The 27,500-nt window shown below is 48.8% G+C and overlaps 3 protein-coding genes and 2 long non-coding RNA genes across 14 annotated transcripts in view; 3 read left to right on the top strand and 2 right to left on the bottom strand.

Moving 5' to 3' along the window:
- LOC127006321 (WD repeat and HMG-box DNA-binding protein 1-like) overlaps positions 1–13,152 on the top strand; it is a 13,336-nt gene extending 184 nt beyond the window's left edge. Inside the window, exons 1-18 of the mRNA XM_050876144.1 lie at positions 1–51; positions 724–835; positions 1,208–1,362; positions 1,532–1,629; positions 2,247–2,494; positions 2,893–3,141; positions 3,524–3,764; positions 4,190–4,314; positions 4,582–4,766; positions 6,315–6,556; positions 7,257–7,483; positions 8,110–8,244; positions 8,920–9,102; positions 9,588–9,802; positions 10,307–10,458; positions 11,083–11,372; positions 11,858–12,178; positions 12,856–13,152. The exon at positions 1–51 is cut by the window's left edge and continues 184 nt beyond it. Of these exons, the coding sequence (XP_050732101.1) occupies positions 1–51; positions 724–835; positions 1,208–1,362; positions 1,532–1,629; positions 2,247–2,494; positions 2,893–3,141; positions 3,524–3,764; positions 4,190–4,314; positions 4,582–4,766; positions 6,315–6,556; positions 7,257–7,483; positions 8,110–8,244; positions 8,920–9,102; positions 9,588–9,802; positions 10,307–10,458; positions 11,083–11,372; positions 11,858–12,178; positions 12,856–13,056 (3,430 nt within the window). The 3' untranslated portion in view covers positions 13,057–13,152. The remainder of the gene's footprint in view (positions 52–723; positions 836–1,207; positions 1,363–1,531; positions 1,630–2,246; positions 2,495–2,892; positions 3,142–3,523; positions 3,765–4,189; positions 4,315–4,581; positions 4,767–6,314; positions 6,557–7,256; positions 7,484–8,109; positions 8,245–8,919; positions 9,103–9,587; positions 9,803–10,306; positions 10,459–11,082; positions 11,373–11,857; positions 12,179–12,855) is intronic.
- LOC127006323 (uncharacterized) lies at positions 4,780–6,299 on the bottom strand. 3 transcript variants are annotated; one of them, XR_007759475.1, is made up of 4 exons: positions 5,549–6,299; positions 5,216–5,433; positions 4,992–5,103; positions 4,780–4,877 (listed from the first exon to the last, which is right to left on the bottom strand). It is a non-coding gene; the product is annotated as an uncharacterized LOC127006323 (long non-coding RNA). The 3 variants fall into 3 exon arrangements; XR_007759474.1 differs by lacking the exon at positions 4,992–5,103 and having other exon boundaries at positions 4,790–4,877; positions 5,104–5,433; XR_007759476.1 differs by lacking the exon at positions 4,992–5,103 and having other exon boundaries at positions 4,790–4,877; positions 5,104–5,321.
- Positions 13,153–13,277: 125 nt separating the features above from the next.
- On the top strand, positions 13,278–15,696 carry LOC127006320 (uncharacterized). 4 transcript variants are annotated; one of them, XR_007759470.1, is made up of 3 exons: positions 13,278–13,796; positions 14,086–14,185; positions 14,385–15,696. It is a non-coding gene; the product is annotated as an uncharacterized LOC127006320 (long non-coding RNA). The 4 variants fall into 4 exon arrangements; XR_007759472.1 differs by having other exon boundaries at positions 14,086–14,227; positions 14,327–15,696; XR_007759473.1 differs by lacking the exon at positions 14,086–14,185 and having other exon boundaries at positions 13,278–13,838; positions 14,327–15,696.
- Positions 14,896–19,375, bottom strand: LOC127006319 (charged multivesicular body protein 1b-like). The gene is made up of 4 exons (XM_050876143.1): positions 19,209–19,375; positions 17,297–17,541; positions 16,451–16,671; positions 14,896–16,104 (listed from the first exon to the last, which is right to left on the bottom strand). The coding sequence occupies exons 1-4, from the start codon at positions 19,228–19,230 to the stop codon at positions 15,984–15,986; spliced, it is 609 nt and encodes a 202-aa protein (XP_050732100.1). The 5' UTR covers positions 19,231–19,375; the 3' UTR covers positions 14,896–15,983.
- A 1,036-nt stretch (positions 19,376–20,411) lies between these two features.
- The window catches only part of LOC127006314 (KAT8 regulatory NSL complex subunit 3-like), a 17,899-nt gene continuing 10,810 nt past the window's right edge, over positions 20,412–27,500 (top strand). For 4 of the 5 annotated variants that reach the window (XM_050876086.1, XM_050876087.1, XM_050876084.1 and 1 more), the window contains exons 1-12: positions 20,412–20,551; positions 21,869–21,958; positions 22,075–22,284; positions 22,777–23,000; positions 23,698–23,910; positions 24,097–24,224; positions 24,631–24,764; positions 24,938–25,081; positions 25,532–25,682; positions 26,068–26,204; positions 26,543–26,691; positions 27,438–27,500. The exon at positions 27,438–27,500 is cut by the window's right edge and continues 85 nt beyond it. In XM_050876086.1, coding sequence (XP_050732043.1) covers positions 21,869–21,958; positions 22,075–22,284; positions 22,777–23,000; positions 23,698–23,910; positions 24,097–24,224; positions 24,631–24,764; positions 24,938–25,081; positions 25,532–25,682; positions 26,068–26,204; positions 26,543–26,691; positions 27,438–27,500 — 1,643 coding nt within the window. In that variant the 5' untranslated portion in view covers positions 20,412–20,551. The remainder of the gene's footprint in view (positions 20,552–21,868; positions 21,959–22,074; positions 22,285–22,776; positions 23,001–23,697; positions 23,911–24,096; positions 24,225–24,630; positions 24,765–24,937; positions 25,082–25,531; positions 25,683–26,067; positions 26,205–26,542; positions 26,692–27,437) is intronic. The other variant, XM_050876085.1, reaches the window with a different exon arrangement.

The following is a 27,500-nucleotide window of genomic DNA, read 5'->3' as shown; positions in this document are numbered from 1 at the left end:
CTACGCCCATTTTGAGGGGCACACGGACCTCTGCTACAGCCATGACGGGAGGTGAGGCGCCAGGACCAGGCCGAGGGGGTTCAGGGCTTTAGTAACCTTAAGCAGATAATCCCTAGGGACGAGAGTGAGGTGATGGGGGGATTTGTCGGTCTAGTAGGGGAAGGAGGGAAGAAGACGTAAAGTAAGGAATATTATATTGGAGTAAAAATACGGCTATTGATCAGGTTTGAATCTGAATCTGATCTGGATTCACTCCGGGTATCAATGGTTAAAAAGACGCTTCATGTTCACAAAAGTGGGAAGAGATGAAAAAATGAAGAGTATAAGGAGGAGTAAGAAGAGCAGGAAGAGAAGAAAATTGAGGAGTAAAGGAAACTAGGTGAGCTTAGGAAGAGAGGAGAAAAGGAAGGAGGAAGAGTAAAATAATGAAATAGAGAGAAAGGAAGAGATGTAGACAGGAAATACAAAAACAGGAGACAGAGCAACAAGATAAGACCACAGATAATTATAGGTAAGTTAAGGAAGAGAGGAGAGAAAGGAGGAAGTCGGAGAAGGAGGTTAAGTAATGAAAAAGAGAGAAAGGACGAGTTGTAGACGGGGAAAAAGGAGACAGAGAAACAAGATCAAAAGGCAGATAATTGTGAAAAAAAAAATAACAGCAACATCGTGGTTAAGATACATGCCCCTACTCACACTACCCCCCCCATTCCCTCCCCTCCTCAGATACATCATCACCTGCGGCAGCGACGGGGAGGTGCGTGTGTTCGAGGGCCTGGACGATGACGATTGCAAGACACACATGGTGGCCGACTGTGCCCACGCCATCGCCTACAGGGTGAGTGAGGGGCTTCCTAGGGTGACGTGAAGGGATGGGACAAGATATAGGGTGAGTGAGGGGCTTCCTAAGGTGACGTGAAGGGATGGGACAAGATATAGGGTGCGTGATGGGGCGTTTAGGGTGAGGGAAGATTAAAATACTGTATATAGTTGTCACCTTATTATTTTCATAGTTCCCCCTATAAAGAATACGTGCTCTGATTATCCTCCTCCTCCTTCCCTTTCCTCCACCTCTCCTGCTCTCCTCTCCTCTCTCTCCTCTCTTCCACCTCCTCCTCCTCCATAACTACCATAATCCGATCCATTAACTTCAGACTTAAGCTATTGAATTACACATAAGAAGGATTAGAAAAGTCTCAACTCTTGGCAGGATGGTCGTTTCCTTGTCAGTACGGACAGCAACATGGTCAATGCCTTCACTCTGGATGACGGCTCCCCGGATGGCATCATCACCCGCTTCACCGGCGCACCTGCTACCCACATCACCGTCAGCCCCGGGGGAGACCTGGTGGCATGTGCTGGAAGGTGTGTGTGCATGTGTGTTTGTGTGTATAGATCGACCTCATTCTAATATCCATGTATGTAATAATGTGTGTGTGTGTATATGTGTGTACCAAATTACCTCACTTTCCAATACGCACACTAACTAATCCATACGCACATGCTCTCTCGTTCTCTCCCTATGCGTACACAGCGACATGACCATCCGCGTACACGACCCCATCGCGTACAAGGACAAGGAGTACACAGGTCACCAGGCGCCAGTCCTCTCTGTTGCCCTCGACCCCAAAGGTAAGGAAGAGGAGAAGGAGGAGGAGAGAGAGAAACGTGGAGGAAAGGGAAAGAGTTGGAGGAGGAGGAGGAAGTAAGGAAGAGGAGAGAGAGGAAAGAGAAGTGGAGGAAAGGGAGGAGGAGGGAAAGTGGATAGAGGAGGTGGAGGAGGAGAGAGAGAGAGAAGTGGAGGAAAGGGAAGAAGGGAAAGAGTAGGAGGAGGAGGAGAGAAGAAGGAAGAGAGGAAGACAAGGAGAAGAGAAAGAGGAAGGAGGAGGAGGAGGAGGAAGAAGAAGAGGAGGAACAGGAAGAAGTTGAAGTTTAAGGTGAAGAAGAAGAGGAGGAGGAGGAGGAGGCAGAACACACACACACACACACACACACACACACCAATCCCCTCTCTTCTTCTTCTTCTTCTTGTTACCATTCACTCTTTTTTTTCTCCTTTCCTTCTCCTTCTCTCTCTTTCCCTCTCCCTTCCTCCCCTTCACCCTACACCCCATCACCCCATCCCTCACCCCCCATACACACCCTCCCCACTCCATAAATCACCCCAACATATACACATACACAACCCAGCACATCCCCCCTCTCCCTTTCCCCACCTCACCCACACCCCTCCCTCACCTCCCCCACAGGCCAGTACCTCGCCTCCTCCTCATGTGACGGTAGCGTACGAGTGTGGGTGCGCGAGACCAGTGCTGTGGAGGTGTCATGGGCCGTCCTTCCGAAGAGTAACAGCTTCTCCGCATCCCCCACGCTCTGTCGCCTGTCCTTCACCCCATCCGGCACCTTCCTGCTGGTTCCCGTCGGCCCCAAGGTGCTGCTGTATGCTCGGGACGGCTGGCGGCTCATCGGGGAGCTGTCGAGTGAGAGGGTGAAGGAGGTGAGTGGGGTGCTTGTGGGTAGGGTAGGGTGTGTTAGGTAAGGTTAACCCAGTAGCTGTGGGGAGGGTGTTTCTTAATGGTCCCTCTAAGCGAGAAAAATGAGAAAAAATCATCCCTCACGCAAACCATTTCATAATATATATCAACGCATTTGTGATCAGTTTATGCAACCCGTTTTAACCTCACCCAACCCCCTTTCCTCCCCCAGTAACCTAACCTAACCTAACCCATTGTAACCTCCCCCAACCTCCCCTTTCTCCCCCAGTAACCTAACCTAACAACCCATTGCAACCTCCCCCTTCCTTCCCCCCATAGTAACCTCCCCCACCCCTCCCCCCTCCGTAACCCAGTAACCCCAGTAACCTCACCTAACCTCCCCACTTTCCCCTCCCCCTAGACCATCTCCATCGTGGCCATCTCCCCCTGTGGTACCCTGGTGGCCGGGGGCTGCGTCGACGGCACGCTGGCGGTCTGGTCCCTCGACACCCGCGGCCTGGTAATGGTCGAGCGCCACCCTAAGGGACTGTCCTACTCTGGGGTCGCGTGGAACCCCTCGTCGGCCAAGAAGGAGATCGCGTTTGTTGATGTGAACGGACAGCTGGGAACGGTGGTGGATGTGCCGACGACGGGTGGTATTGGGGTTGTGGTGAGTGTGTTTGTGCGTTTGTTTGTGTGTTTCTCTGGTTTGATTGATCTCGTTTCCCCTTCTTGTTTTTCCTCTTGTTTTTTTTCTTCTCTTCCTCCTTCCTCTTTTTCCTCTTATTATTTCTTTCTTTCTCCTCTTCCCCTTCCTCTTTTTCCTCTTCTTGTTTTTTCTTTCTCCTCTTCTTCCTCTTTTTCCTTCTTTTCCTCTTGTTTTTTTCTTTTTTCCTCCTTCCTCCTCCAACTTCCCTATCCTCCTCCTCCTCCTCCTCTTCTTCCTCCTCCTCCTCTTCTTTGTGTATCATTAACAACACCGTCTTCTTCTACTACTACTACTACTACTACTACTACTACTACTACCACCACCATCATCTCCACCCCAACAGGAACCATCGTCATCATCATCCACCCCACTCCACGGCCTCGAGAACGGCTTTGGCGGCGCCGATGACAGCAGCGAGGCGCCGTTCCCCCCCCTCGACACAGCCGACGACGACGGGGGGGCGGACGACGATGGGGACGATGAGTTTAGCATCAGCAAGATCAAGGCACAGCTGGGTTTTGCCGATGATGAAGAAGGGACGTTCCTGGGCCTCCCCTCGTCGTCTGCTGCTGGGGGTGGTGATGGTAAGGAGGGGAAGGGAAGAAAGAGGAGAGAGAGGGAAGGGAGGAGGAGAAAGAGAAGGAAGGGAAAGGGATAGAGGGGAAAGGAGGAGAGAGGGAAGGAAGGAGAAGGAGGAGGAGAGAGGGAAGAAAGGAAGGGAGGGAAGGAAGGAAAGGGAAGGGAGGAGGAGAGAGGGAAGGAAAAGGAGGAGGAGAGGGAAGGAAGGAAAGGGAAGGAAGGGAGGGAAGGGGAAGAGAGAGGAGGAGAGAGGGAAAGAATAGGAAGGAAGGGGAAGGGAGGGAGGGGATGGGAGAGAACAAAGGAAGGGAAAGGAAGAGTAGGGAGGGAAGCGAGGAAGGAAGGAAGGAGGAGGAAAGGAAAGGAAATGGAGATCGTAAAAACCACTAACCTAACCTAAACTAACACCCTCACTCTCCACCCCCCACAGAAGCCGGGGCGGTGCAGCAGTCCAGCGCCCCGGCAGCCCCGCGGGTGGAGGGCATGCGACTGCCGGAGGTTCAGAAGCCCTTCCAGCCCGGCATGACCCCAGAGCACCTCACTGAGCGATATATGGTGAGTCTCGGAGCTTATTGTTTATGAGTGAATGGCCCGGTCTCTCGCACCTTAGATATTATGACCTTATTCTTGAGTGCTTGGCTTGACCTTCCTCTTGACCCGTCCTTTTAAATACCTCACCCAGCGATACATGGTGAGTCACATTGCTTATTGCTTATGAGTGAATGGCCCGGTCTGTCGCACCTTAGATATCATGACCTTATTCTTGTGTATATAGCTTGACCTTTCCCTTGACCCCACCCCCTCCCCCCGGTGACCCCATAGCTCTGGAACAACGTTGGGGTTGTGCGCCAGTACAGCGGAGAGGACGAGAGCAGCATCGACGTGGAATTCCATGACTCGTCCATCCACCACTCGCTCCACATCAACAACACGGCGGGGCACTCCATGGCGGCGCTCTCCACCCAGGTGTTGGCACTCGCGGCGGAGGGCCAGGAGGATCAACCGAGGTGCGTGGGTGGGGTTGGGGTTGGTTGAATTGGGTTGGGTTAGGTTAGATTGGCATTCTTTGTTTTGATGTTGTGTACAGTTTCCTCCTCCTACATCTCCATCTACTTCACCTTCATCATCTACATCAACATCATCTAATTCGCCATCATCACTATCATCTTAACCCTCTTTTTTTTTTACTTCAATAAGCTCAGTTTCTGTATCAACATCTCCATTTACTTCACCTTCATCATCTACATCAACATCATCTAATTCGCCATCATCAGTATCATCTTAACCCTCTTTTTTTTACTTCTTTAGGCTCAGTTTCTGTATCAACATCTTCATCTACTTCACCTTCATCATCTACATCAACATCATCTAATTCACCATCATCACTATCATCTTAACCCTCTTTTTTTTAATTCTATAGGCTCAGTTTCTGTATCAACATCTCCATCTACTTCACCTTCATCATCAACATCGTCTAATTCACCATCATCATCATCTTAACCCTCATTTCTTTTCAACTTCTATAGGCTCAGTTTCTGTATCAACATCTCCATCTACTTCACCTTCATCATCTACATCAACATCATCTAATTCGCCATCATCATCATCTTAACCCTCATTTCTTTTCAACTTCTATAAGCTCAGTTTCTGTATCAACATCTCCATCTACTTCACCTTCATCATCTACATCAACATCATCTAATTCGCCATCATCAGTATCATCTTAACCCTCATTTCTTTTCAACTTCTATAGGCTCAGTTTCTGTATCAACATCTCCATCTACTTCACCTTCATCATCTACATCATCTAATTCACCATCATCATCATTATCATCTTAACCCTCTTTTTTTTTTAATTCTATAGGCTCAGTTTCTGTATCAACATCTCCATCTACTTCACCTTCATCATCTACATCATCATCTTCACTCTTCCCCTCTAGGCCTAGTTTTAATTTCCCATCATCCGTTACGTAAACAAACCCTCCCGTAAGTGCCGTTCAGTGACGAGATATGCGTTTGATGAGTACGGAGACCCACCCCCCATGGCAGACTCTCCCCGCACCCACCCCACACAAGCCAGGTTATCTTGGTGCGAGGGCGAAACTTTGCCCTGCACTGTAAGGCCCTAGCGAGATTCTGGCCCTAGTGACCGTCGACCCCATAGCTGGAGGTTGCTCTGGGGGCGGTCCTGCGGCCTACACTTGGACATGGGGGCGGTTATCGTGTTTGTGCGTTCGTTTGTGTGTGTGTGTGTGTGTGTGGTATGATCTGGCCGATATATCGGACGCTCGTAAACACACATACACACACATTAAGCAGAGCGACGCGGCACCGATATCCGACCCCATGCCTGAGGGAACGGCTTAGGGGGGGTGCGGGGCGTCATGGGGGGCCCTCCCGCTTGTGATTTTTCTTTAGTAATCTGAGAACGGCACTGGGCTCATCTTAGGGGTCTTGTCCGATACCCCCCAAAAAAATATTAATGAAAAAAAACTACCCCCCATCCCAATACCCACCCGTCTCACCCCTCCCCTTTCACCCCAATCCTCCCCCAGCAAACTCGTGGTCCAGCAGCTCTCCGGGGGCAGCAAGGAGTGGCATATCGACATGTCCGAGGGGGAGGACATCCTGGCACTCGCGGTTGGCACTGGTTGGATCGCTGCTGCCACTGACCGGAGGAACCTGCGCGTCTTCGGCACCTCCGGCACTCAGAGGGAGCTGATGGCACTGCCCGGCCCCGTGGTGTGCCTGGCGGGGCTTGAGGATATGCTGTTGGTGGTGTGTCACAGTGGAGTGGGTGAGTATGGGGTGGAGTGTGTGGGGGGTGTGATGTGGAGAAATGGTAAGGAGAGGAATAGGAAAATGGAGAAGGATGAAAGGAGGAAAAAGGGAGAGATTGGAGGAAGAGGAAGAGGGGGAGGAGGTAAGGAAGAGGAAGATGGAGAAGGGGAAGAAAGGAGGAGGATAGAGGAAGAATTACAAAAGAAAGAGAGAGAGAGAAAAAGGAGAAGGAGGAAGACTAATGTTAAGTTAAGAAGGACTGATATAGGAAAGAGAAGGAAAGGGAAGGATTTAAAAGTGTGTGTATAGGTCTGTCAGAGTGTGTGTGTGTGTGTGTGTGTGTGTGTGTGTGTGTGTGTGTATATATATGTGTGTGTGTGTGTATTTAACCAGTTGTGTGTGTGTGTGTGTGTGATATCTTCCCCCTTTTCTTCTCTTTCCTTTCCTATCCTGTATTTTCTTTCCCTTCCTTTCATTGTGTATGGCTGTATGTATGTGTGTGTGTGTGTGTACCCATGTGTATGTGTGTGTGTGCGTGTGTGTTGTTGTAGTAACTTAACCTAACCTAACTTAACCTAACCTAACCTAACCTAACTTAACCTAACCTAACTTAACCTAACCTAACCTAACTTAACCTAACTTAACCTAACCTAACCTAACTTAACCCAACCACCCACTCACTCACTCACTTCCCTCTCCGTCCCCCTCTCACCCAGGAGTCGCGGGAGACCAATGCATGTCCGCTCTGGTCCTCTGCGTCGGGGGAGAGCGCCACCCAGTCCCCCAGGCCACCCCACTGCCCCTCTCCCCCCGCGCGTACCTGGCATGGGCGGGCTTCACCGACGAGGGCACCCCACTCACCATGGACAGCTATGGGGTGGTACGCCTCATGAACTACAGCCTTGGGTATAACTGGACGTCGATTTTGAACACCCGAGCGCATGTGAGTCCAGCCCTGTCGCATCCCCCTTCACATCTCCCCTTGATATACCTCACCTCTCACCTCATCACAGAGACATCCCTTCATTCCCTCAATCACACACTCACACCCTCCCTCACATATACCCCTTCACCCCATCACAGAGACACCCCTTCACCCCCTGTCGCATCCCCCTTCACATTAGCCTTCGTACACCTCACCTCACATCCCCTCACATATACCCCTTCACCCCGTCACAGAGACACCCCTTCATACCACTTCAACCCATCACTAACACCCCCTTACAGACACACCTTTCACACCCATCCCTCACCCCCTCCCCCTCACACACCCCTCAATCTACCTCCCTTGCTGTAAAGTTCGAAGCATTAATTTGACCCCCGCTAAGTTACCTCACTGTATAAGATCGAAAGTGCGGTTGGTTGGCAAGGAAACGGTGATGTGCTGGGCGGTATAGTCTCTCTCTCTCTCTCTCTCTCTCTCTCTCTCTCTCTCTTACGGCGACCAAGCGGAAATAGTTAAGTTTTTGAAGGCCTACTAACATATATTTCCCCTTACACATGTTACCCCGGCTTCTCCTCCTCCTCCTCCTCCTCCTCCTAACCCCTCACGTCTTCTCCCCCTCACAGGCACGCAGCAAAACCGACCACTACTTTCTGGTGGGGGCGAGTGAGATGCAGGGCAATGTGAGGTGTGTGTTCTGCAAGGGTGCGCGCTACCCCCCCACGCTGCCCAAGCCCCACGTCACGCTGCTTGATATTAGGGTGCGTTTTGTGTGTGTGTGTGTGTGTGTGTGTGTGTTGGTGTTGTTTTTCTCTCCTGTCATTCTTTTCCTCTCTTTGTCCTTCCTTCTCTCCTTCATTTTCTCTTTCTTTTCCTTCCCTTCTGTTCCCTTCTGTCCTTCCTCTTCTTCCCTTTCTTTTCCTTCCTTCCTTTCTCCTTGATTCTCTCCCTCTCACTCCTTAATTTCTTCCTTCCTTCCTTCCTTGTTTCTCTCCCTCTTTCTATATCCTTCCTTTCCTTCCTTCCTTCCTTGGTTCTCTCCCTGCCTTCCTTTCCCTCCCTTCTCCTTCCTTCCTTCCTTCCTTCTGTCTCTCTCTCTCCTTATCTTCCTTCCTTCTATCAGTTCTTATCTCCTTCCTTCCTTTCTTCTATCTTTCTTTCTTAATCCTTCCTTCCTTCCTTCCTTCTTTCAATCCCTTCCTTTCTCTCACATCCTCTTCCTCCTTCCCTCCCTTCTTCCTTCCCTTCTCTCCTCTCTCTCTCTCTCTCTCTCTCTCTCTCTCTCTCTCTCTCTCTCTCTCTCTCTCTCTCTCTCTCTCTCTCTCTCTCTCTCTCTTTATCCTTCCTTTCTTCCTTCTCTCCCTCAGTCCTCCCTTCCTCCCTCTCCCTCCCCCTCCCTCACCTACTCACCCCATCCCCACCCATCACCCCAACAGCTCCCACTATGCGAGGCTGACACGGAGAAGGGTGAGCTGGAGGAGCAGATGGCGCGCACCCAGCTCACCCTTCACACCCTCACCCGGCGGTCCGAGGCGGCTGGGGCGGATGACGGCGGCCTGGCGGATGAGCAGGAGGAGGCGGAGCGGCGGTTGCAGGAGGCCATGATTAAACTGTTTGCGGTGAGTGTGTTCGTTTGTTTGTTTGTGTGTGTGTGTGTGTGTGTGTGTGTGTCTCTCTCTCTCTCTCTCTCTCCATTTCAACCAATTTCTATCTCTCTCCATTTCAACCAATTTCTCTCTCTCTCTCTCTCTCTCAACCAATTTCTACCGTATCCATTTCAACCAATTTCTACCGTATCCATTTCAACCAATTTCTACCATACCCATTTCAACCAATTTCTACCATACCCATTTCAACCAATTTCTACCATACCCATTTCAACCAATTTCTACCATACCCATTTCAACCAATTTCTACCGTACCCATTTCAACCAATTTCTACCATACCCATTCCAACCAATTTCTACCATACCCTTTTCAACTAATTTCTATCATACCCATTGCAACCAATTTCTACCATACCTCCATTGTCTCAAATAAATACTAACACCACCCCCTTCCCTCCCCCCCCTCCCCCCACCCCCACCCCCCCTGTACCCCATAGCTGGCCTGCCGGAGCGAACGAGAGTGCCGTGCCGTGGAGGTGTGTCGCCTGATGCCGAGTGTGGCCACAGTACAGCTGGCCATCAAGTACTCCGCCAAGCTCCACCGTCTGGCCCTGGCGGAACGACTGGGTGGAGTGGCGGCCGCTAAGGTGGAGGAGGAGGGGCAGCGAGCGGAGCGGCGGCGGAGGCACAGGGCGGAGCAGGAGATGGTCAGGTGAGGAGATGGAAGAGGAGGAGGAGGAGGTTTTGGTGAAGGTAGATAAGAGGAGGAGGAGGAGAAGAGAGAGGAAGAGGAAGGGAGGATGTGGATGTGAGGAGAGAAGGAGGAGGAGGAGGAAGAAGGGGTGGAGGAGGAGATGGTGAAGAGAGGAGGAGGAGGAGGAGGAGGAGGAGGGAGTTAACTGAGGGATGAGAGGAAGGAAAGGTGGAAGAGGAGATGGTGGTGGAAGAGGAAAGTGGAAGAATGAGGTAAAGAAAAGGAGGAGGAGGAGGAGGTGGAGGAAGAGGAAAGGAGAAGAAAGTGGAAGAAGAATAGGATAAAAAAAGCGGAGGAGGAGGAGGAGGAAGAGGTTGTGGAAGAAGAAGAGGAAGATGAGGAAGAAAAAAAAAATGAGCGGAAGAGAGAGAATAAGGAGGAAGAACTGTGGATGAAAGAGTGGAAGAGTGGAGGAGGCGGAGGAAGAAGCCTAATAACATACATTCCTATATCCATTAACAGATACGGCCAAGGAGGAGGAGGAGGAGGAAGAAGACAGGAGGAAGAAGAGGAAGAGGAGGAGGAGGAAGACATGGAACAGTCTCACCTTCCTTCCCTAACCCAGGAGGAAGAAGAGGAGGAGGAGGAGGGGAAGGAGGAGGAGGAGCAACAAGGTAAGTATTAGTAGTAGTAGTAGTAGTAGTAATAGTAGTAGTAGTAGTAGTAGTAGTAGTAGTAGTAGTAGTAGTAGTACCATTAGTTAAACCCATTTCTACTTAATAAAACCCACTATTTCTCTGCCTAATACCCACTCAAACACCCCATTTAAACCCATTACAACCTAACCAATTACCCACTGAAATAGGCCCACTGTATTAACCATTCTTTATATTGGTCTTTTCTCTCTCTCTCTCTCTCTCTCTCTCTCTCTCTCTCTCTCTCTCTCTCTCTCTCTCTCTCTCACTCTCTCTATTTCTCTTTCTTCTTCTTTTTCTTCTTTCTTTCTTTCTCTATCTTCTTCTCTCTCTTCTTTCTTTCTCATTCTCTCTCTCTCTCTATTCCTTCCTTTCTATAATTCTCTCTCTCTCCTTCCTTCTCTTCCTCCCTCACTTTCCTGCATTCTCTCTCTCTCTCCTTCCTTTCTGCCCCATCACTTTCCTGCCTTCCCTTCCTCTCCCTTTTCACCCTCTACAATAACACCCCTCCCCCCCATTAATATCCTCCTATAAGCTTGACTAACATACCTACATATACACCCCATTGACACCCCTTCTAACCCCATCCGTCACCCCTTCCAGGCAACCCCTTACTGGCTGCAGCGCGGAGGAAGGCTGGCATGGGCGCCGGATCTCTGAGCTTCTCCCTCCTCGCCAACAAGAACCCATTTAAGAAGCCGCTGCCATCCGCTCCTGCTCCTTCCGCCTCCTCCTCCTCCTCCTCTATGTCTTCCTCTATGTCCTCCTCCGCCTCTTCTTCCGCCTCCTCGTTCTCGTCCTCCAAGCGTGGTATTGATGTGATTGATAGTTTCCGGAGGGCTATGAAGAAGGAGTCTCCGAGTGTTCTGCGTCCTGTGTTACGGAAACCCCAGGTGCGTGTGTGTGTGTGTGTGTGTGCGCGCGTACTTACACTGTTAGTACACAAGTCTTTTTTTTCTTTGTTTTTTTTCCTTATTTTTGCTTATTATTGTACTGTTTATATATATTATTTATTTATTTTATTTATTTATTTATTTATTTATTTTTTTTTTTTTTGGCTCGTGTATCTCTTTTTTTTCTTTCCTTTCGTTCTCTTTCTTTATTTTTCTTCCCCCCTTTTCTCTCTCTCTCTCTCTCTCTCTCTCTCTCTCTCTTCTTTCTTTCTTTCTCTTCCTTCCTTTCTTTCTTTATTTCTGTATCTCTCGTTCTCTCCTTCCTTCCTTCCTTCCTTTCTTTATTTCTATGTCTCTCTCTCTCTCTCTCTCTCTCTCTCTCTCTTTATTTCTGTCTCTCATTCTCTCTCTCCTTCCGTCCTTCCTTCCTTTCCCATAAACAACAACAACAACAGCCCCTCACCTCACCCCATTTCACCCCACAGAACAAGCAGAAGAAGAAGAATGACAAGGACCCCAGCACCCCCCCCAGCAAGGCCCCAGGGAAGGAGAACCAGCTCTCCTCCCCCCAGGCCACCCCCAACCCCTTCAGGAAACCCCAGGGTGGCACCGAGGACCTCCCCGACTTGACCCTGACCACCCCCGCCACCCCGGTCACCCCCAAGCCCAAGCGTTCCGCCCTGCAAATGTGGATGGAGGATAATATGGATGAGGTGAGGGCGGCTCATCCGGAGGTGGAGCAGGAGAAGGAGCTGCTGGTGAAGGCCGCCCTCATGTTTAAGGACCAGGATGTGGAGGTGAAACAGGTATGTGGAGGGGTGGAGGGGGTGGAGGTGTTCGGCAAGAAGTGGAGGAGGAGGAGGTGGAGCAGGTATCTGGAGGTGGAGGAGGAGGAGGAGGTGGAGCAGGTATCTGGAGGTGGTGGACAAAGAGGGGGAGGAGGAGGTGGAGCAGGTATGTGGAGGGGATGATGATGAAGTGGAGGAGGAGGAGGAGGGAAGAGCAGATGACAGATAAAAAGAAGGAACAGAAGATTGACACAGAACCTATCAATTTTCCGTCACAGGTAAACAAATATAGACCATTTAATCCTTGCCTCGGGAGTCACATATACACAGCATCACCGAGCATTCTTCTACAGCAGGAGCTCCTCACTTAATCTGTCCCAAACCTCTATGTGTCTCTGCGGGAAGCTATGTTATTTTACGTCTCAAGCATCTTCCTTATCCCAATTTTTTACTGTGTCCTTGTGTGGTACTGGTGTTAAGTGTAGGGTACCACATCTATGGTAACCCTCCGATTGGGGCAGTACTGGTAGAAAGGAGGAGGGCAGGAAGGCTAGTTGATAAGTATGAGAGGCTTGATAGATTACCAGGTTGAAGGCGAGGAGATGATCAAAAACACGAGGTTGGTTTTCCTTTACAGAGAAGAAAACTTAAGACAATTCAAGGCTAACTCAAGCAAATTCTCTTAACCCCCACAGAAGTACAAGACACTCGCCAGCGCCCCCACTCCCACGGCTGCCTGCGCTCCCACACCCACGCAGGAGGAGGAGAGGAAGAGGCCCAGGGAGGAGGAGGAGGAGGAGGAGGGCGAGGGCAAGGAGGAGGAGGTCAAGAAGAAGAGCAAGGGGTCCGGACTCAGCAAGCTGTCGGCGTTTGTGTTCGCGACGAAGGACTCGTAGAAAATGTAACCTGGACTATTTTTTTTTTATTATTATTATTATTATTATTATTATTATTATTTTTTTTTTTTCATGTAGATTAACTTTTCTGTGTGTGTGTGTGTACGTACGTGTGTGTGGTTTACCTATTATTTTTATTATTATTATTATTATTATTATTATTATTATTATTATTATTATTTTTATTATTATTTTTTTTTTTTTTTAGTCTTTTTTTTTTTTTTTTTTTTACGTTCTCATTTTTTGCCGTTTTTTAATCTATCTCTTTCATTCCTTAACAGCCGACATTTTTTCCCCCTTCATTTTTCCGTCGTTCTTTAAGTTTCTCATTTGATTTGTGTTTATTTTCTTACCTCTGGAACGTGCCTTCAAAACATTCCCTCCCATATCTGTCTGTCTGTCTAATGTCTTTTAAAACTACAATTGCCTTCCATCCTGTCTGTCAATGTCTTTTAAAACTGCAATTGATTCCATCCTGTCTGTCAATGTCTTAAAACTTCAATCATCTTCCATCCTGTCTGTCAATGTCTTTTAAAACTGCAATCGCCTTCCATCCTGTCTGTCAATGTCTTAAAACTGCAATCATCTTCCATCTCTCAAATTAACCTTATAGTAAGTATCATGTATAATTTCATTGAACATAAATAAAACAAAGAATTGAATAGAGTTGAGTGTTTCCCATGTGGTATTGGTGTGCTGGATTTGACCTTCACTGGTAGCCTGGTAACATACACTCCCAGGTCTTTCTCTGCCTCTGTGGTGGATAGTGGAGTGTTTCCCATGTGGTATTGGTGTGCTGGATTTGGCCTTTACTGGTAGCCTGGTAACATACACTCCCAGGTCTTTCTCTGCCTCTGTGGTGGATAGTGGAGTGTTTCCCATGTGGTATTGGTGTGCTGATCCTCCCTTCCTGGTAGTGGTACACACACCCCCAGGTCTTTCTCTGCCTCTGTGGTGGATAGTGAGTGTTTCCTATGTGGGGTGTGCTGGGATATCCTTCACTGGGAGCCTGGTAACACACATTCCCAGGTCTTTCTCTGCCTCTGTGGTGGATGGTGGAGTGTTTCCCATGTGGTATTGGTGTGCTGGATTTGGCCTTCACTGGTAGCCTGGTAACACACACTCCCAGGTCTTTCTCTGCCTCTGTGGTGGATAGTGGAGTGTTTCCCATGTGGTATTGGTGTGCTGGATATCCCTTCACTGGTAGGCCGGTATCACAAGCTCCCAGGTCTTTCTCTGCCTCTGTGGTGGATAGTGGAGTGTTTCCCAGGTGGTATTGGTGTGCTGGATTTGGCCTTCCCTGGTAGCCTGGTAACATACACTCCCAGGTCTTTCTCTGCCTCTGTGGTGGATAGTGGAGTGTTTCCCATGTGGTATTGGTGTGCTGGATTTGGCCTTCACTGGTAGCCTGGTAACACACACTCCCAGGTCTTTCTCTGCCTCTGTGGTGGATAGTGGAGTGTTTCCCATGTGGTATTGGTGTGCTGGATTTGACCTTCACTGGTAGCCTGGTAACACACACTCCCAGGTCTTTCTCTGCCTCTGTGGTGGATAGTGGAGTGTTTCCCATGTGGTATTGGTGTGCTGGATTTGACCTTCACTGGTAGCCTGGTAACACACACTCCCAGGTCTTTCTCTGCCTCTGTGGTGGATAGTGGAGTGTTTCCCATGTGGTATTGGTGTGCTGGATATCCCCTCCCAAGGTGCAGGACTTTACATTTTTCTTCATTGAATTGTAGCAGCCACTTTTTGCTCCACTCCTGTACCCTGGTGAGGTCTTCTGGTAGGAAATCCAGTCAGTCGAGGGTTTAACATCAGGTCACATATAAACACACGCACTACAAACTAATAATTTATTCGCATGTTATTGGTCTAAAAATCTTCATCTTCTTATAGTACATATGTGTAGATATATTGACGGACAAGGGTGGCGGTGGAGCGAGGCAAGGAGGTCCAGCTACCACCTACATACAACCCCTTCGCGGCGCTTATACTAATCCTACATAGACTCCTGGATAAAGATAATATATAAACGATGGTAGTGAGAGTAATAAACGCTGGAAGTCTGTGAGAATATAGAGCTTTTTGTCTCCCTCCCTCTCTCTCTTAGACATGAACATATACTCTCTCTCTCTCGCCCTCTCCCCAACACATAACCACGCACTCTCTCGCTCTCTTAAACAAGCACACACACTCTCGCTCTCTCTCCCTTAAACACACATACACACAGCAACATCAACCATTGCCACACTTAACACCAAAACATCAACAGTGCTAACCTTGCCCCCAGACCCAGACTCAGACCTCTCCAGCAGGCACCCCAAGCAGCTACTTATGCCCAGTGGTCGGCATGATTCCGCTAACCAATAATTAGTGACATAACTTTTCCTTAACTGAGCTAGTTTTCGCTAACTTAAGAAACTGTTAGAGGACCAATTAGCTTCCGATAAATGTAGTTCCTCCTCCACTAACTTAAAGTCCACTAAAAGTTCATACAGGTGTGGGCGGACACAGCACCAAGCCCCCAAGCTGCTGGCAAGGCCCTCGGTGCTAGGCTCAGATAACGCAGTGCTAGCTAACATTCTCTCTCTCTCTCTCTCTCTCTCTCTCTCTCTCTCTCTCTCTCTCTCTCTCTCTCTCCTTAACTACACATACATTTGCATAATCGTAAACAACAAAAACAATAGAAGTAGCAGTAGATGTAGCAGTAGTAACAATAGAAGTAGAATCATTCACAGCAGTAGAATCGTAGTAGTAGTAGTAGTAGTAGTTACATTGAAAACAACAACACCAGTAACACCAGCGACAGCAACGACAGTAAGGAAGGCGACCCGAGTGAACTGGGAGGGAAGGAGGAGGAGGCGGGGACAGACTGGGGCAAGGCAAGGCCGGGTGGGGCAGGGCGGGTGTCAACAAGTCCGGGCCAATCATGCGTTGCGGAGTTTTGCGAGTCGCTGCGTCAGTTCGTCCTGGTCCTGGCTGGCCTGTGTGGCGCTCACCCCGACGGTCGTGGTGCCTCCCTGCGGCAACTCCATGTTCAGCTCCAGCCTGGGGTTAGGAGAGGAGGAGGTGGGTTTAGAGAGTGAGGGATATTTGATTAGGGTAAATACACACACACACACACACACACACACACACACACACAATGAAGAACTGGATTGAAAGCTGCCTAATGGGAAGAGAGACGAGAACAGTGGTTAAGGACATAAAATCGGAATGGAGAACTGTAGAGAGTGGAGGGCCTCAGGGATCAGTATCGGCATCAATACCTTTCCTAGTATATATTGATGACATGCCAGAGCGAGTAAAGACTGCGAAATTCTGCAAGAAGACCTTAAAGGAAATGGGGAATGGAATGGTTGATAACATTCACCCGCCCAGTCCCCCAACTCACCCGGCCTCATCCGCGACCTGTGTCATGAGGCCGTTCACCGCGTCCTGGGGGATGGCCGTGGTGACCGTCTGGCCCATGGCGGTGTCCATGTAGGAACTCTGCACGTCCAGGTCCTCAAACTGGTGTTCGAATTTGTCCATGAGCGCCGAGATCTTCTCCAGGTTCATGCTCTTCATGGCAGCGTCCAGGTTCTTGACCACGCCCGCCATGCTCTGGGTCACCTGGGGTGGAGGGGGGGAAGAGGGGCGTGAGTGTGGGTTAGTGTGTATTGCAGTCTTTCCTATAACACTAAGCTAAACTAACCCACCCCCTAATAACATGTAACCTAATCTTCTCTAGTGTGTTCTAACCTAAACCTCCCTTTTCTTTCCTTCCTTAACCCCTTGGCTGTGGATTTCAAGCTACAAGAATGGAACAAAAACTGGCTGATGAAATTCAATACAGAAAAATGTAAAGTCCTGCACCTTGGGAGGGGATATCCAGCACACCAATACCACATGGGAAACACTCCACTATCCACCACAGAGGCAGAGAAAGACCTGGGAGTGTATGTTACCAAGCTACCAGTGAAGGGATATCCAGCACACCAATACCACATGGGAAACACTCCACCATCCACCACAGAGGCAGAGAAAGACCTGGGAGTGTATGTTACCAGGCTACCAGTGAAGGCAAAATCCACGCCAATCACAGTGAACATGATAAAATATATATAAATAATAAGATATACAAGGTCGCTACTTCGTGGATTTTCGCCTATCGCGGGGGGTTTTGGAACCTAACCTCCGTGACAGACGAGGGATTACTGTATCATAACCTCACCCCCCTACCACCCCATAGTCATACCTTGCGCTGCGTGACGGCCGTTTGCACCCTGGAGGCCACGGCATCCACCCGCGCTGCCATCCGGAGGTAGTTCAAGGCCTGGCTCTTGTTGCGGATGGAGTTCTCGGCGTGGATACGGGCGCCATCCATGTTGCCCTTAGCGATGGCCTTCTTTAGCTTCACCTTCTCCGCCTTCTCCTCCTTCTCGCTCTTCTTGGACTGCCGCTCAAGGTCCTTGGCGGCGAACTTGAGGTTGAAGAGGTGCTCTGTGGGGGTGACGTGAGGTTGGGTCAGGTTAGGTTAGGTTAGGTTAGGTTAGGTTAGGTTAGGTTAGGTTACGTTGGGTTAGGTTAGGTTGGGTTAGGTTAGGTTAGGTTAGGTTAGGTTAAGTTAGGTTACGTTAGTTTTTTTTTATATATCAAGGGAGGCGGCTTGAGGGCAACAAAGAGTGAAAAAAAGTAATAATAAAAAAAGTCCGCTACTTGCCACTCCCACAAAAGACAAATGCAAAGAGTAGCCACGAGAGAGGTCAATTTCGGGTGGATGATGTGATATATTTATTTTTTTGTTTGTTTTCATAATGGGTAAAACAAACCAACAAAAGTTAGGAAGAAAAGAAAGAGGAGGAGAAGGGAAATAAGAGTAGGCTGAAATGGTGCTCCGAGGGGTGACGTGAGGTTAGGTTAGGTTAGGTTAGTTATTTCTCCTTTGAGGTTAGCTGAAACTGAGGAGGAGGAGGAGGAGGAGGTACATAAAGAACAGTATAAGATAAAAGAGAAGGAAAAGTAAGAAGAGGAGGAAGATGGAAATTACAGAAGGAATAGAGGTAGAAGTAAAAATAACAGTTGGCCTTATCCTCAACCCCCCTTCTCTTTGCAACGGAAAAGCAATTAGCTTCGTCAGAGATGGCTGCCCTATTGTAAATATTATCTAGAACACAAAATAAACAATGAGGAAAAGTTTAGATTACGAAAACTCATGTAAACAGTCTCATATGTGTGTTAAATGGCTATAATTCCTCAACATTAGCTTATTTTGACCATATTTCACCATTTTCATGTATTTTCCGCTATTTAAACCACAAAAGACCAATTACTAAGCCCTCAAACACACCAAATAACAATGAGGAAAAGTTATGGTCACGGAAACTCATGCAAACAGTCTCATTCATGTGTTAAATGGCTATAATTCCTTCCCACTGGCTTATTATCGCTATATATCTCCATTTTTATCTATATTCCACCATTTAAACCCTAAAAGACCCATTACCAAGCCCTCAATACCCCCAAATAAACAATGAGGAAAAGTTATGGTCACAAAAACTCATGCAAACAGTCTCATACATGTGTTAAATGGCTATAATTCCTCAACACTAGCTTATTTTGCTCATATTTCACCATTTTCATTCATATTCCACCATTTAAACCCTAAAAGACCCATTACCAAGCCCTCAGTAGCCCCAAATAAGCAATGGGGAAAAGTTCAGATTACGAAAACTCATGTAATCCGTCTTATACATGTGTTAAATGGCTATAATTCCTCAACACTAGCTTATTTTGCTCATATTTCACCATTTTCATGTATTTTCCACTATTTAAACCCCAAAAAACCCATTACTAAGCCCTCAAACACACCAAATAACAATGAGGAAAAGTTATGGTCACAAAAACTCATGCAAACAGTCTCATACATGTGTTAAATGGCTATAATTCCTCAACACTAGCTTATTTTGCTCATATTTCATAATTTTCATTCATATTCCACCATTTGAACCCTAAAAGACCCATTACCAAGCCCTCAATAGCCCCAAATAAGCAATAAAGAAAACCTGAGATTACGACAACCCATGCAATCCGTCTTCCTTATATACGTTTAAAATGGCTATAATTCCTCACCACTCGCTTATTACGCTCTTATTTCCCGCCATACTTACTCTCCATGTTGGCAATAGACATCTTGGTGGTGTGGGGGCAGGCGGCGGGGCTCGAACTGGTGGCAGGAGGAAGAGGTAACGATGGGTGTGACAAATCTCCCCGTGACTTTTCTTCTGTGGCGATTTTGTTTACCTCTATGACGTCACGCCCTCCATCGATGACGTCATGCCCTCTATTCATGACGTCACGGGCTGAGTTGATGACGTCACTTCCCTTTATAAATCGTAAAATCTTCCTCCGGTGATAACGATAATCCCTTCTCTTAATAAATATGTGTTATCTCTCAAATAAATAAATAGAATGTTGATTTTTAGGTCACTAGAAGACTAAATTAGAGTTGATATGACTGAAAAGATGACTCATTCACTAAGGAAAGAAATATATGCTCATTTATCTGTTATTATCATTATTTATTTTATATTGCCATTTATGTAATTATTTCCTTGTAATAATCTTATAAACAACACGAATAATAGAGCTAATGGAATGAAAAAAATGGAATGGTATCTTATTACGTAGTCTATAGATGTATGTACATTTAAAAAAGTCATTGTAATTATTTATAGCCTTATTTTTTATCGAGAGAAGCAATGATAAAAGGGAACAAATAAAAAATAGCATATCAAATTATTATTATTCTGCGGTAGCTACGTATAGGTGTATATATATTAAAATCACGACTATAGTTTTGTTGCCTTGTTTTGTTCCAGCAATAAAAAAAATAAAAAAAATTAATAAATCGACCATCAGTGAAGTGACCCAACGTTGCCAGATTGTCGTACTCAGCTCTATGTTTGCCGATTTTCGACCTAAAAACTGTCTCCTCCACCTAAATAACTGGCTTTATATATATTTACCGTTAAAATGGATAATTAATGATGTTTTATGGTATTAGTTAAACATCAAAAACCAGTAAATGCAATGTGGTGAGTACGATAATCTGGCAGCGCGGTGAAGGTTGTCGTACTCAGCTCTATATTTACCTACTTCCTCCCTAAAAACTGTCTTCTACCCCAATAACTTTCTCCACATATATTCATCGTTAAAATTGATAAATAATGATACCTACTTCCTCCCTAAAAACTGTCTTCTACCCCAATAACTTTCTCCACATATATTCATCGTTGAAATTGATAAATAATGATGTTTTATGGTATTAGTTAAACATCAAAAACCAGTAAATGCAATGTGGTGAGTACGATAATCTGGCAGCGCTGTGAAGGTTGTAAACAAAGCCTTCGTGTGCATGGCGTCGCTTTCTTATTTGCCTCATTTCACCCTTTTTCCGGACGATTTGGTGCCCGCCATTGAGTGTACCGCCGCCTAACAACCACAAGGAAAGGTGAGATGGATGTGCGGGTCGAGAACTGGCGTGGAAGGCTCAATATGGAGGGTCATGAGGTGTCCGGCATATTTGGTGGTGGAGTTTCTTTAAATTTTGTCTGAATGAGCTGAATTTGGTGCTGCTAATCATTTCTATATATAGCGAAACATTCAGTCACCAGAAATACGGTACTACAGCCATACGAGGAAGTTAAAACAGTAATTACACACTGGAAATCGTTTATATATTTCTTTATTTATTTATTTTTATTATTAACAGTAAAGGAAGCTGTTCAAGGGCCAAACAAAAAGGAATCTAATTAAAAATAAGCCCACTATTCACTGCAGACCAATCTGTGTTTATACGCCCAGCCAGACCAACACTGAACACAGCCCACCAATTATATACCAAAGTAGTTCATCAAATCCTCGCTTATACCGGAGAAGCAAGAGTCCGTTAACCCGGTAGCAGCGGGGATCATGTTTCTTAATGGTCCCTCTAAGCGAGAAAAATGAGAAAAAATCATCACTCACACAAACCATTTCATAATATATATCAAAGCATTTGTGATCAGATTATGTGTCATCTGTTTTGGGGGGTGGTTATATCAGGGCACAAATTTGGCCTGTCGCTGGTACACGGTAAAGCCACAAATTTGGTCTGTCATTACTACAAATTTGTAAAGCCACTAATTTGGCCCGTCTCTGTTACACGGTAAAGCCACAAATTTGGCCCGTCGCTGCTACACGGTAAAGCCACAAATTTGGCCCATCATTGGTACACGGTAAAGCCACAAATTTGGCCCATCATTGGTACTCGGTAAAGCCACAAATTTGGCCCGTCGCTGGTACACGGTAAAGCCACAAATTTGGCCCGTCATTGGTACACGGTAAAGCCACAGATTTGGCCCGTCATTGGTACACGGTAAAGCCACAAATTTGGCCCATCATTGGTACACTGTAAAGCCACAAATTTGGCCCGTCATTGGTACACGGTAAAGCCACAAATTTGGCCCGTCACTGCTACACGGTAAAGCCACAAATTTGGCCCGTCACTGCTACACGGTAAAGCCACAAATTTGGCCCGTCACTGCTACCGGGTTAAAGTCAAAATTCATTATAGGCCTATCCACCCGAAACTGGCTACTCTTCATTTTTATCTTGTACGGGAGCGACAAGTAGCAGGCTTGTTTTTTTTCCTTGGACTTTTTTCATTGCGAGCCGTTTTCTTTGATGTAAAAAAAATATATATATCGAGGTCCATAGAAGCGAGGGATTAGTGTGCTGCCTCTCCCCTCTCCCTCTCTCCCTCCCTCTCACCCCCTCTCCCTTACAGATGGAGCGGGACAGCCATATACGGAGTCTCCTGGCTGCCCCCTCCCCCGCCCCCCCCTTGGCCAGCCTCTCCCACCACCTCACCTCTAGAGTAAGGCTCCTCTCTCTCTCTCTCTCTCTCTCTCTCTCTGAAAAAAATGACCATAATAAAAATAATGATAATAATAATAATAATGATTCTTCTACCCCTGCCCCGCCCCGCCCCAGGCTTCCTTGACCCTCCCCGGCACCATGGCATCCACCTTCCGTCGCCCCGGGGCCACCACCTCCTCCCCCGCCTCCCGCCCCGGATCGCCCCGTGCCCCAGGGTGTCCGCCGATGCTGGGGGAGGTCGCCCCAGACCCGCGGGGCCGCTTGCACCTCCTCGGGGACCCGCATGCCAAGTTTACCACGGTTCTGCGCCTTGCTAGTGGTCAGGTGTGTGTGTGTGTGTGTGTGTGTGTGTGTATTTACCTAGTTGTAGTTTTACAGGGCCTGGGCTTATGCTCGTTGGGTCCCGTCTCCATATCTGTATTTGTCCAACTTTTCCTTTAAGCTTTGCACACTCTTCACCGATACTGCATCCTCACTTAGTCTGTTCCAAACCTCTATGTTTCTTTGCGGGAAGCTATATTTCTTTACATCTCTCAAGCATCTTCCCTTCCTCAACTTTTTGCTATGTCCTCCTGTGTTCCGGGTGTTTATTCCTTCTTTTGGTAGTATCTCCTCGTTGTCTACTTCTTCCATTTCGCTCAGTAATTTGTAGATTTGTATTAGGTCTCCCGTTTCTCTTTGTTCCTGTGTTGGTAGGTCCATTTCCTTTAACCTTTCCTTGTATGTCAATCCCTCCACTCTGGAACCACTTTTGTTACCATCCTTTGTGTTCTTTCTAGTTTTTTTATGTGTTTCTTCCTCCGCACCCCATACCAGGAAAGCGAGCCGGACATCGTCAGCCTCGACCACCCCTACGCTCGGCCCTACAACTGGCGGCCCGAGGCATCACACGCCCGGCCGCGGAAGTCCCTGTTTATGTCCAAGACCGGCCGGCACCAGCACCACCACCACCTCCTCCACTCCCACCACCAGCACCAGCAGCACCACAGCTCCTCCTACCACCAGTACCACAGCCATTACCAGCAGCGGCTTATGCATGGGTGAGTGTGTGTGTGTGTGTGTGTGAAGGGAGGAAGGAAGGAGGGAGGAAGGAAGAGGGAAGAAGGAAGGGAAGGAGGAGAGAAAGGAAGGAAGGATGGAGGGAAAGAAAGAAGGAGAGAGGAAATGAAGGAAGGATGGAAGGGGTGAGGGAAGAAGGAAGGAAAGGGAGGGAGGATGGAGAGAAAGAAGAAAGGAAAGGAAGGATGGAAGGGGTGAGAGGAGAAGGAAGGAAAGGAAGGGAGGATGGAGAGAAAGAAGGAAGAAAAGGAAGGGATGAAGGAGAGAGGAAATGAAGGAAGGATGGAAGGGGTGAGGGAGGGAACAAGGAAGGAGAGAGGAAAAGAAGGAAGGAAGGGAGGATAAGAGGAGGGAGGGAGAGAGAGAGAAGGAAAGAAAGAGGGAGAGAAAAAAAAATATGGTAGGTCTCTTAGTGTGTGTGTGTGTGTGTGTGTGTGTGTGTGTGTGTGTGTTCATGTACGTACATAAGACTGTGCGTACTATATGTATGTGTGTGTGCGTATGTACCAGACTTACACCCCAACAACAACCCCCCCCTCTTCACCCCACAACCCCCCACACACTCACCCCTTACCCCTTTTCACCCCAGAACCCTCCATGACCTTCCCCTCACCCCACAACCCCCTACGACCATCCCCTCACAACACACCCCCTAATCCACCTTCCCACCCCATACAGCACCGAGGAGGTCATAGATGTTGACGGTGACCTGACCCCACCGCCACCCCTGCCCTATGACCTCCCCAAGGCACAGCAGGTCATGAGTGAGTGCGAGAGACATGTGGTCTTTGCGCGGCTGGATCAGATCAAGCCGGCGGACCCCAGGCAGGAGGAGGTGGTGAGGGGCAGCGGGGAGGAGGGGGAGATGGACTGGGAGGAGAAGGTTAACAAGTGAGTATGGGGAGGGGAGGATGGGGAGGGAGAGGGAGGGAGGGAATGGAGAGAAAGAGAGGGAGGGAAGGGAGAGACAGAGAGGGAGGGATTGGAGAGAAATAAATCTGAAAATATATAACCTACTACCACCACCACCACTACAACCACCTTTCTCCCCCCCCCCCCTCCCCCTCCCCCCAACAGGCAAGGGTGGACCGAGGCACAGCTGACCCTCTTCGGCAAGGTGGTTCAGGTACTGGACACGGACCATCTGGGACGCCTGGGTCTCAAGAACACACACAACGAACCAGTGTCCCGACGCGCGCTTGTGGGTGAGTGCGTGTGTTCGGGGAGGTGTTGGAGGGGGAGGGGGTATGTGTGTGTATGGGGGCGGGGTATGAGGGGGTGTATGTCTGTTTGTGTGTGGGGGTATTGGGGTATGTGTGATTTTTTGAGAGAGAGAGAAGAGGAGGGGATGATGTTTGGTGTGTGTGTGTGTGTGTGTGTGTGTGTGTGTGTGTGCGTGTGTGTGTGTTGACTACTATGTACATGTTGTTTTTTTCCTTTTCTCTCTGTCTGTCTGTCTGTCTGTCTGTCTTCCTTTCTACTCCTTTCTCTTTCCTTTCACATATCCCTCCCTTTCTCTCCCTCCCTCTCTCCCTTACACCTTTTCTCTCCACACCTCTCTGTCTCTATTTCCTCCACCCATCTCTCCGCTCACGACCATTCCACCCACAGACAAAACCTCCGCTAAGTTCCGTCAAGCCCTCGCGCGGGTAAGCTGGGACCCTAAGCTGACCCAATGGCTGCATTCCGTTCTCCTGCAACACCTGAGCCTCCCCTACCTGGCTGCATACCTGGATATCCTGCAGGTGGGTGTGAGGGAGAGGGGGAAGGAGGTGAAGGAGAAGGAAAGGAAGAGAAAGAAGGAGAGAGACCGGAAGGATGTGTGTGTGTTCCCATTCCTCCGTCCTATCCCAGACCAATCCTCACTCCTCCACCCCACCCCAGACCAATTCTCACACCCCCCTTCCCTTCCCCCCAGACCCTCAAGTCCAAGATCCCGACCCTGGTAGACAAGATGGTAACGCTGACCAGCACCCACCGTGGAGCCAGCGTGGAGGCCCTCAACTTGCTGCTTAAGAGGCCCTGGGACCCTGCCGTGCCCTCCCTCAACCACCATAAGCCGGTAAGTGGAAGGGGGGTGGAAGAGGGGGAAGGGTGGTATTGGTGAAGGGGAGAGAGAGAAGAGGGAGAGAAGGAAGGGGAGAAAGAAGAAAGAAAGGAAGGAAGGAGATGAGAGAGAGAGAGAGAGAGAGAGAGAGAGAGAGAGAGAGAGAGAGAGAGAGAGAGAGAGAGAGAGAGAGAGAGAGAGAGAGAGATACCATTGTGTGTGTGTGTGTTTGTGTGTGAATTTGCAATGAAAGAAGGAAGGAAAGATAGAGAGAGAGAGAGAGAGAGAGAGAGAGAGAGAGAGAGAGAGAGAGAGAGAGAGAGAGAGAGAGAGAAAAGAGAAAGAAGGAAAGGAGAGAGACAGACAGACAGACAGAGAGAGAGAGAGAGAGAGAACCCCTAACCCCTCAACCCCTAACCCCAATGCCTCCCCCATTCTAACCGCCCCCGCCCCGTCCCGCCCCAGAGGAAGCTTGACGGGGCAGTGATCATCGTACAGGTCCCCAGCGGCCCCCCGTCATCCGTGCCCCAGGCCCCGCGACGCATCCGCTTCTTCAACGCGCAGCTGCAGCACATGGCCAAGACTGTGCCCGTTATGGTCCCCCAGGGCAGGGCAGGTGGGTACTGGGGTGGGGGGGGAGATGGGGAGGATAGGGAAGTTGTTATAGGGAGGGGGAGTAATGGGGAGAGGGGGAAGGGAGGAAAGAAGGGGAGTGAAGGGAGTGTGTGTGGGCTTGGGCTATGAGGGGGGAGGAAGGGGGAGGTCGGGAGATGAGGGAGGAAGGGGAAGGTGGATAGGGAAGGAGGAGGAGGAAGGGGTAGGGGAGGGGAGGGAGGAGGAAGGGGAAGGGAGACAGAGAAAATGGATTTAAAGGACATACAATTTTATTTTATTATTTCTTACGATTTTTTAATATCCAACTGATTTTCCTATTTAATTGATTTTTTAAATATACCTCAATCTAACCTAATACCCCGCCCCGCCCCGCCCCGCCCCGGCAGAGCACAGCGACCCCCGGGTGGTACTGGAGCAGATCGTGGGGGAGGTTCGGAGGCGGCTGGGGGATTACCGCAGCCAATACCCCGCCAGCCCCCTCGTACTCATGGGGTGGGGCATCGGGGCCGTCATCGCCTGCCACGTGAGTCCCCGGGGCGGCTGACGTTTGGGGCGCCCCGCTTTGTTTGTTCGTTCGTTTGTTTGTATTGTTGATGATGATGATGATAACTAGGGTCATTTTCTCTCTCTCTCTCTCTCTCTCTCTCTCTCCTCCATCTTTTATTCTTCCTCCCTTCTCTCCACTTTTTCCCTCCTCATCTCCTCCTCCTCCTCCATCTCCAATATTCTCTCTCTCTCTCTCTCTCTCTCTCTGTCCCATCCTCCCTTCATTTCCTCTCCCTATCTTCCTCTCCCTACTTCCTATCCCCATCTCACCCCCCCCATCTCACCCCCACCCCATTTCTCACCCCCATTCCCCAGGTGTCGATGCTAGAGTCCGTCACTGCAAACATCTGCCTCGGTTTCCCCATGATCGGCGCGGAGGGCAAGCGTGGGGAGGCTGATGACCCCCTCCTAGACTGTCGCACCCCCACGCTCTTCGTAGTGGGGGAGAAGGCAGCTAACGTGAGGTGAGGGGGGGAGGAGTAGGGGGAGTGGGGGTAAGGAGGTGAACGGAAAGGGTTATGGAGGAGGAGGAGGAGGGAAAGATGAGTGGGGGATTAAGGGAAGGGAAGGATAGGGAGGGGAAGGGAAAGATTGGGAGGAGAAAGGAAGGATAGGGAAGAGAAAGAAAGGGAAGGGAAGGATAGGGAGGGGAAGGGAAAGATTGGGAGGAGAAAGGAAGGATAGGGAAGAGAAAGGAAGGGAAGGGAAGGATAGGGAGGGGAAGGGAAAGATTGGGAGGAGAAAGGAAGGATAGGGAAGAGAAAGGAAGGGAAGGGAAGGATAGGGAGGGGAAGGGAAAGATTGGGAGGAGAAAGGAAGGATAGGGAAGAGAAATGAAGGGAAGTGAAGGATAGGGAGGGGAAAGATTGGGAGGAGAAAGGAAGGATAGGGAAGAGAAAGGAAGGGAAGGGAAGGATAGGGAGGGGAAGGGAAGGATAGGGAGAAGAAAGGAAGGATAGGGAAGAGAAAGGAAGGGAAGGGAAGGATAGGGAGGGGAAGGGAAAGATTGGGAGGAGAAAGGAAGGATAGGGAAGAGAAAGGAAGGGAAGGGAAGGATAGGGAGGAGAAAGGAACGGAAGGGAACAGAAGGAAAGGGAGGAAATAGAAAGGGGTATAGAGGATAGAGAGAACCATATAGGGCGTAAGGGACAGACTCTGCCATACAAACTAACACCCATCTCTCCCTCCCGTGCCCCGCCCCGCCCCGCAGCGTGGACGACATCGAGGACCTCCGAGTGCACATGCGGGCGGAGACGGGGCTGGTGGTGGTCGG

Source organism: Eriocheir sinensis, chromosome 32 (genome assembly GCF_024679095.1).
Source record: "Eriocheir sinensis breed Jianghai 21 chromosome 32, ASM2467909v1, whole genome shotgun sequence".
Taxonomy (NCBI): Eukaryota; Metazoa; Arthropoda; class Malacostraca; order Decapoda; family Varunidae; genus Eriocheir; species Eriocheir sinensis.
This window is presented reverse-complemented; position numbering and strand designations above follow the sequence as displayed.

Coding starts and splice junctions, on each gene's coding strand:
- LOC127006319 (XM_050876143.1), bottom strand. CDS start 19,230: ATGTCTATTGCCAACATGGAGA. Junction 16,672..17,296: donor CGGCCGTCACGCAGCGCAAG/GTATGACTATGG, acceptor CCTCCACCCCAG/GTGACCCAGAGCATGGCGGG. Junction 16,105..16,450: donor CAGGTCGCGGATGAGGCCGG/GTGAGTTGGGGG, acceptor TCCTAACCCCAG/GCTGGAGCTGAACATGGAGT.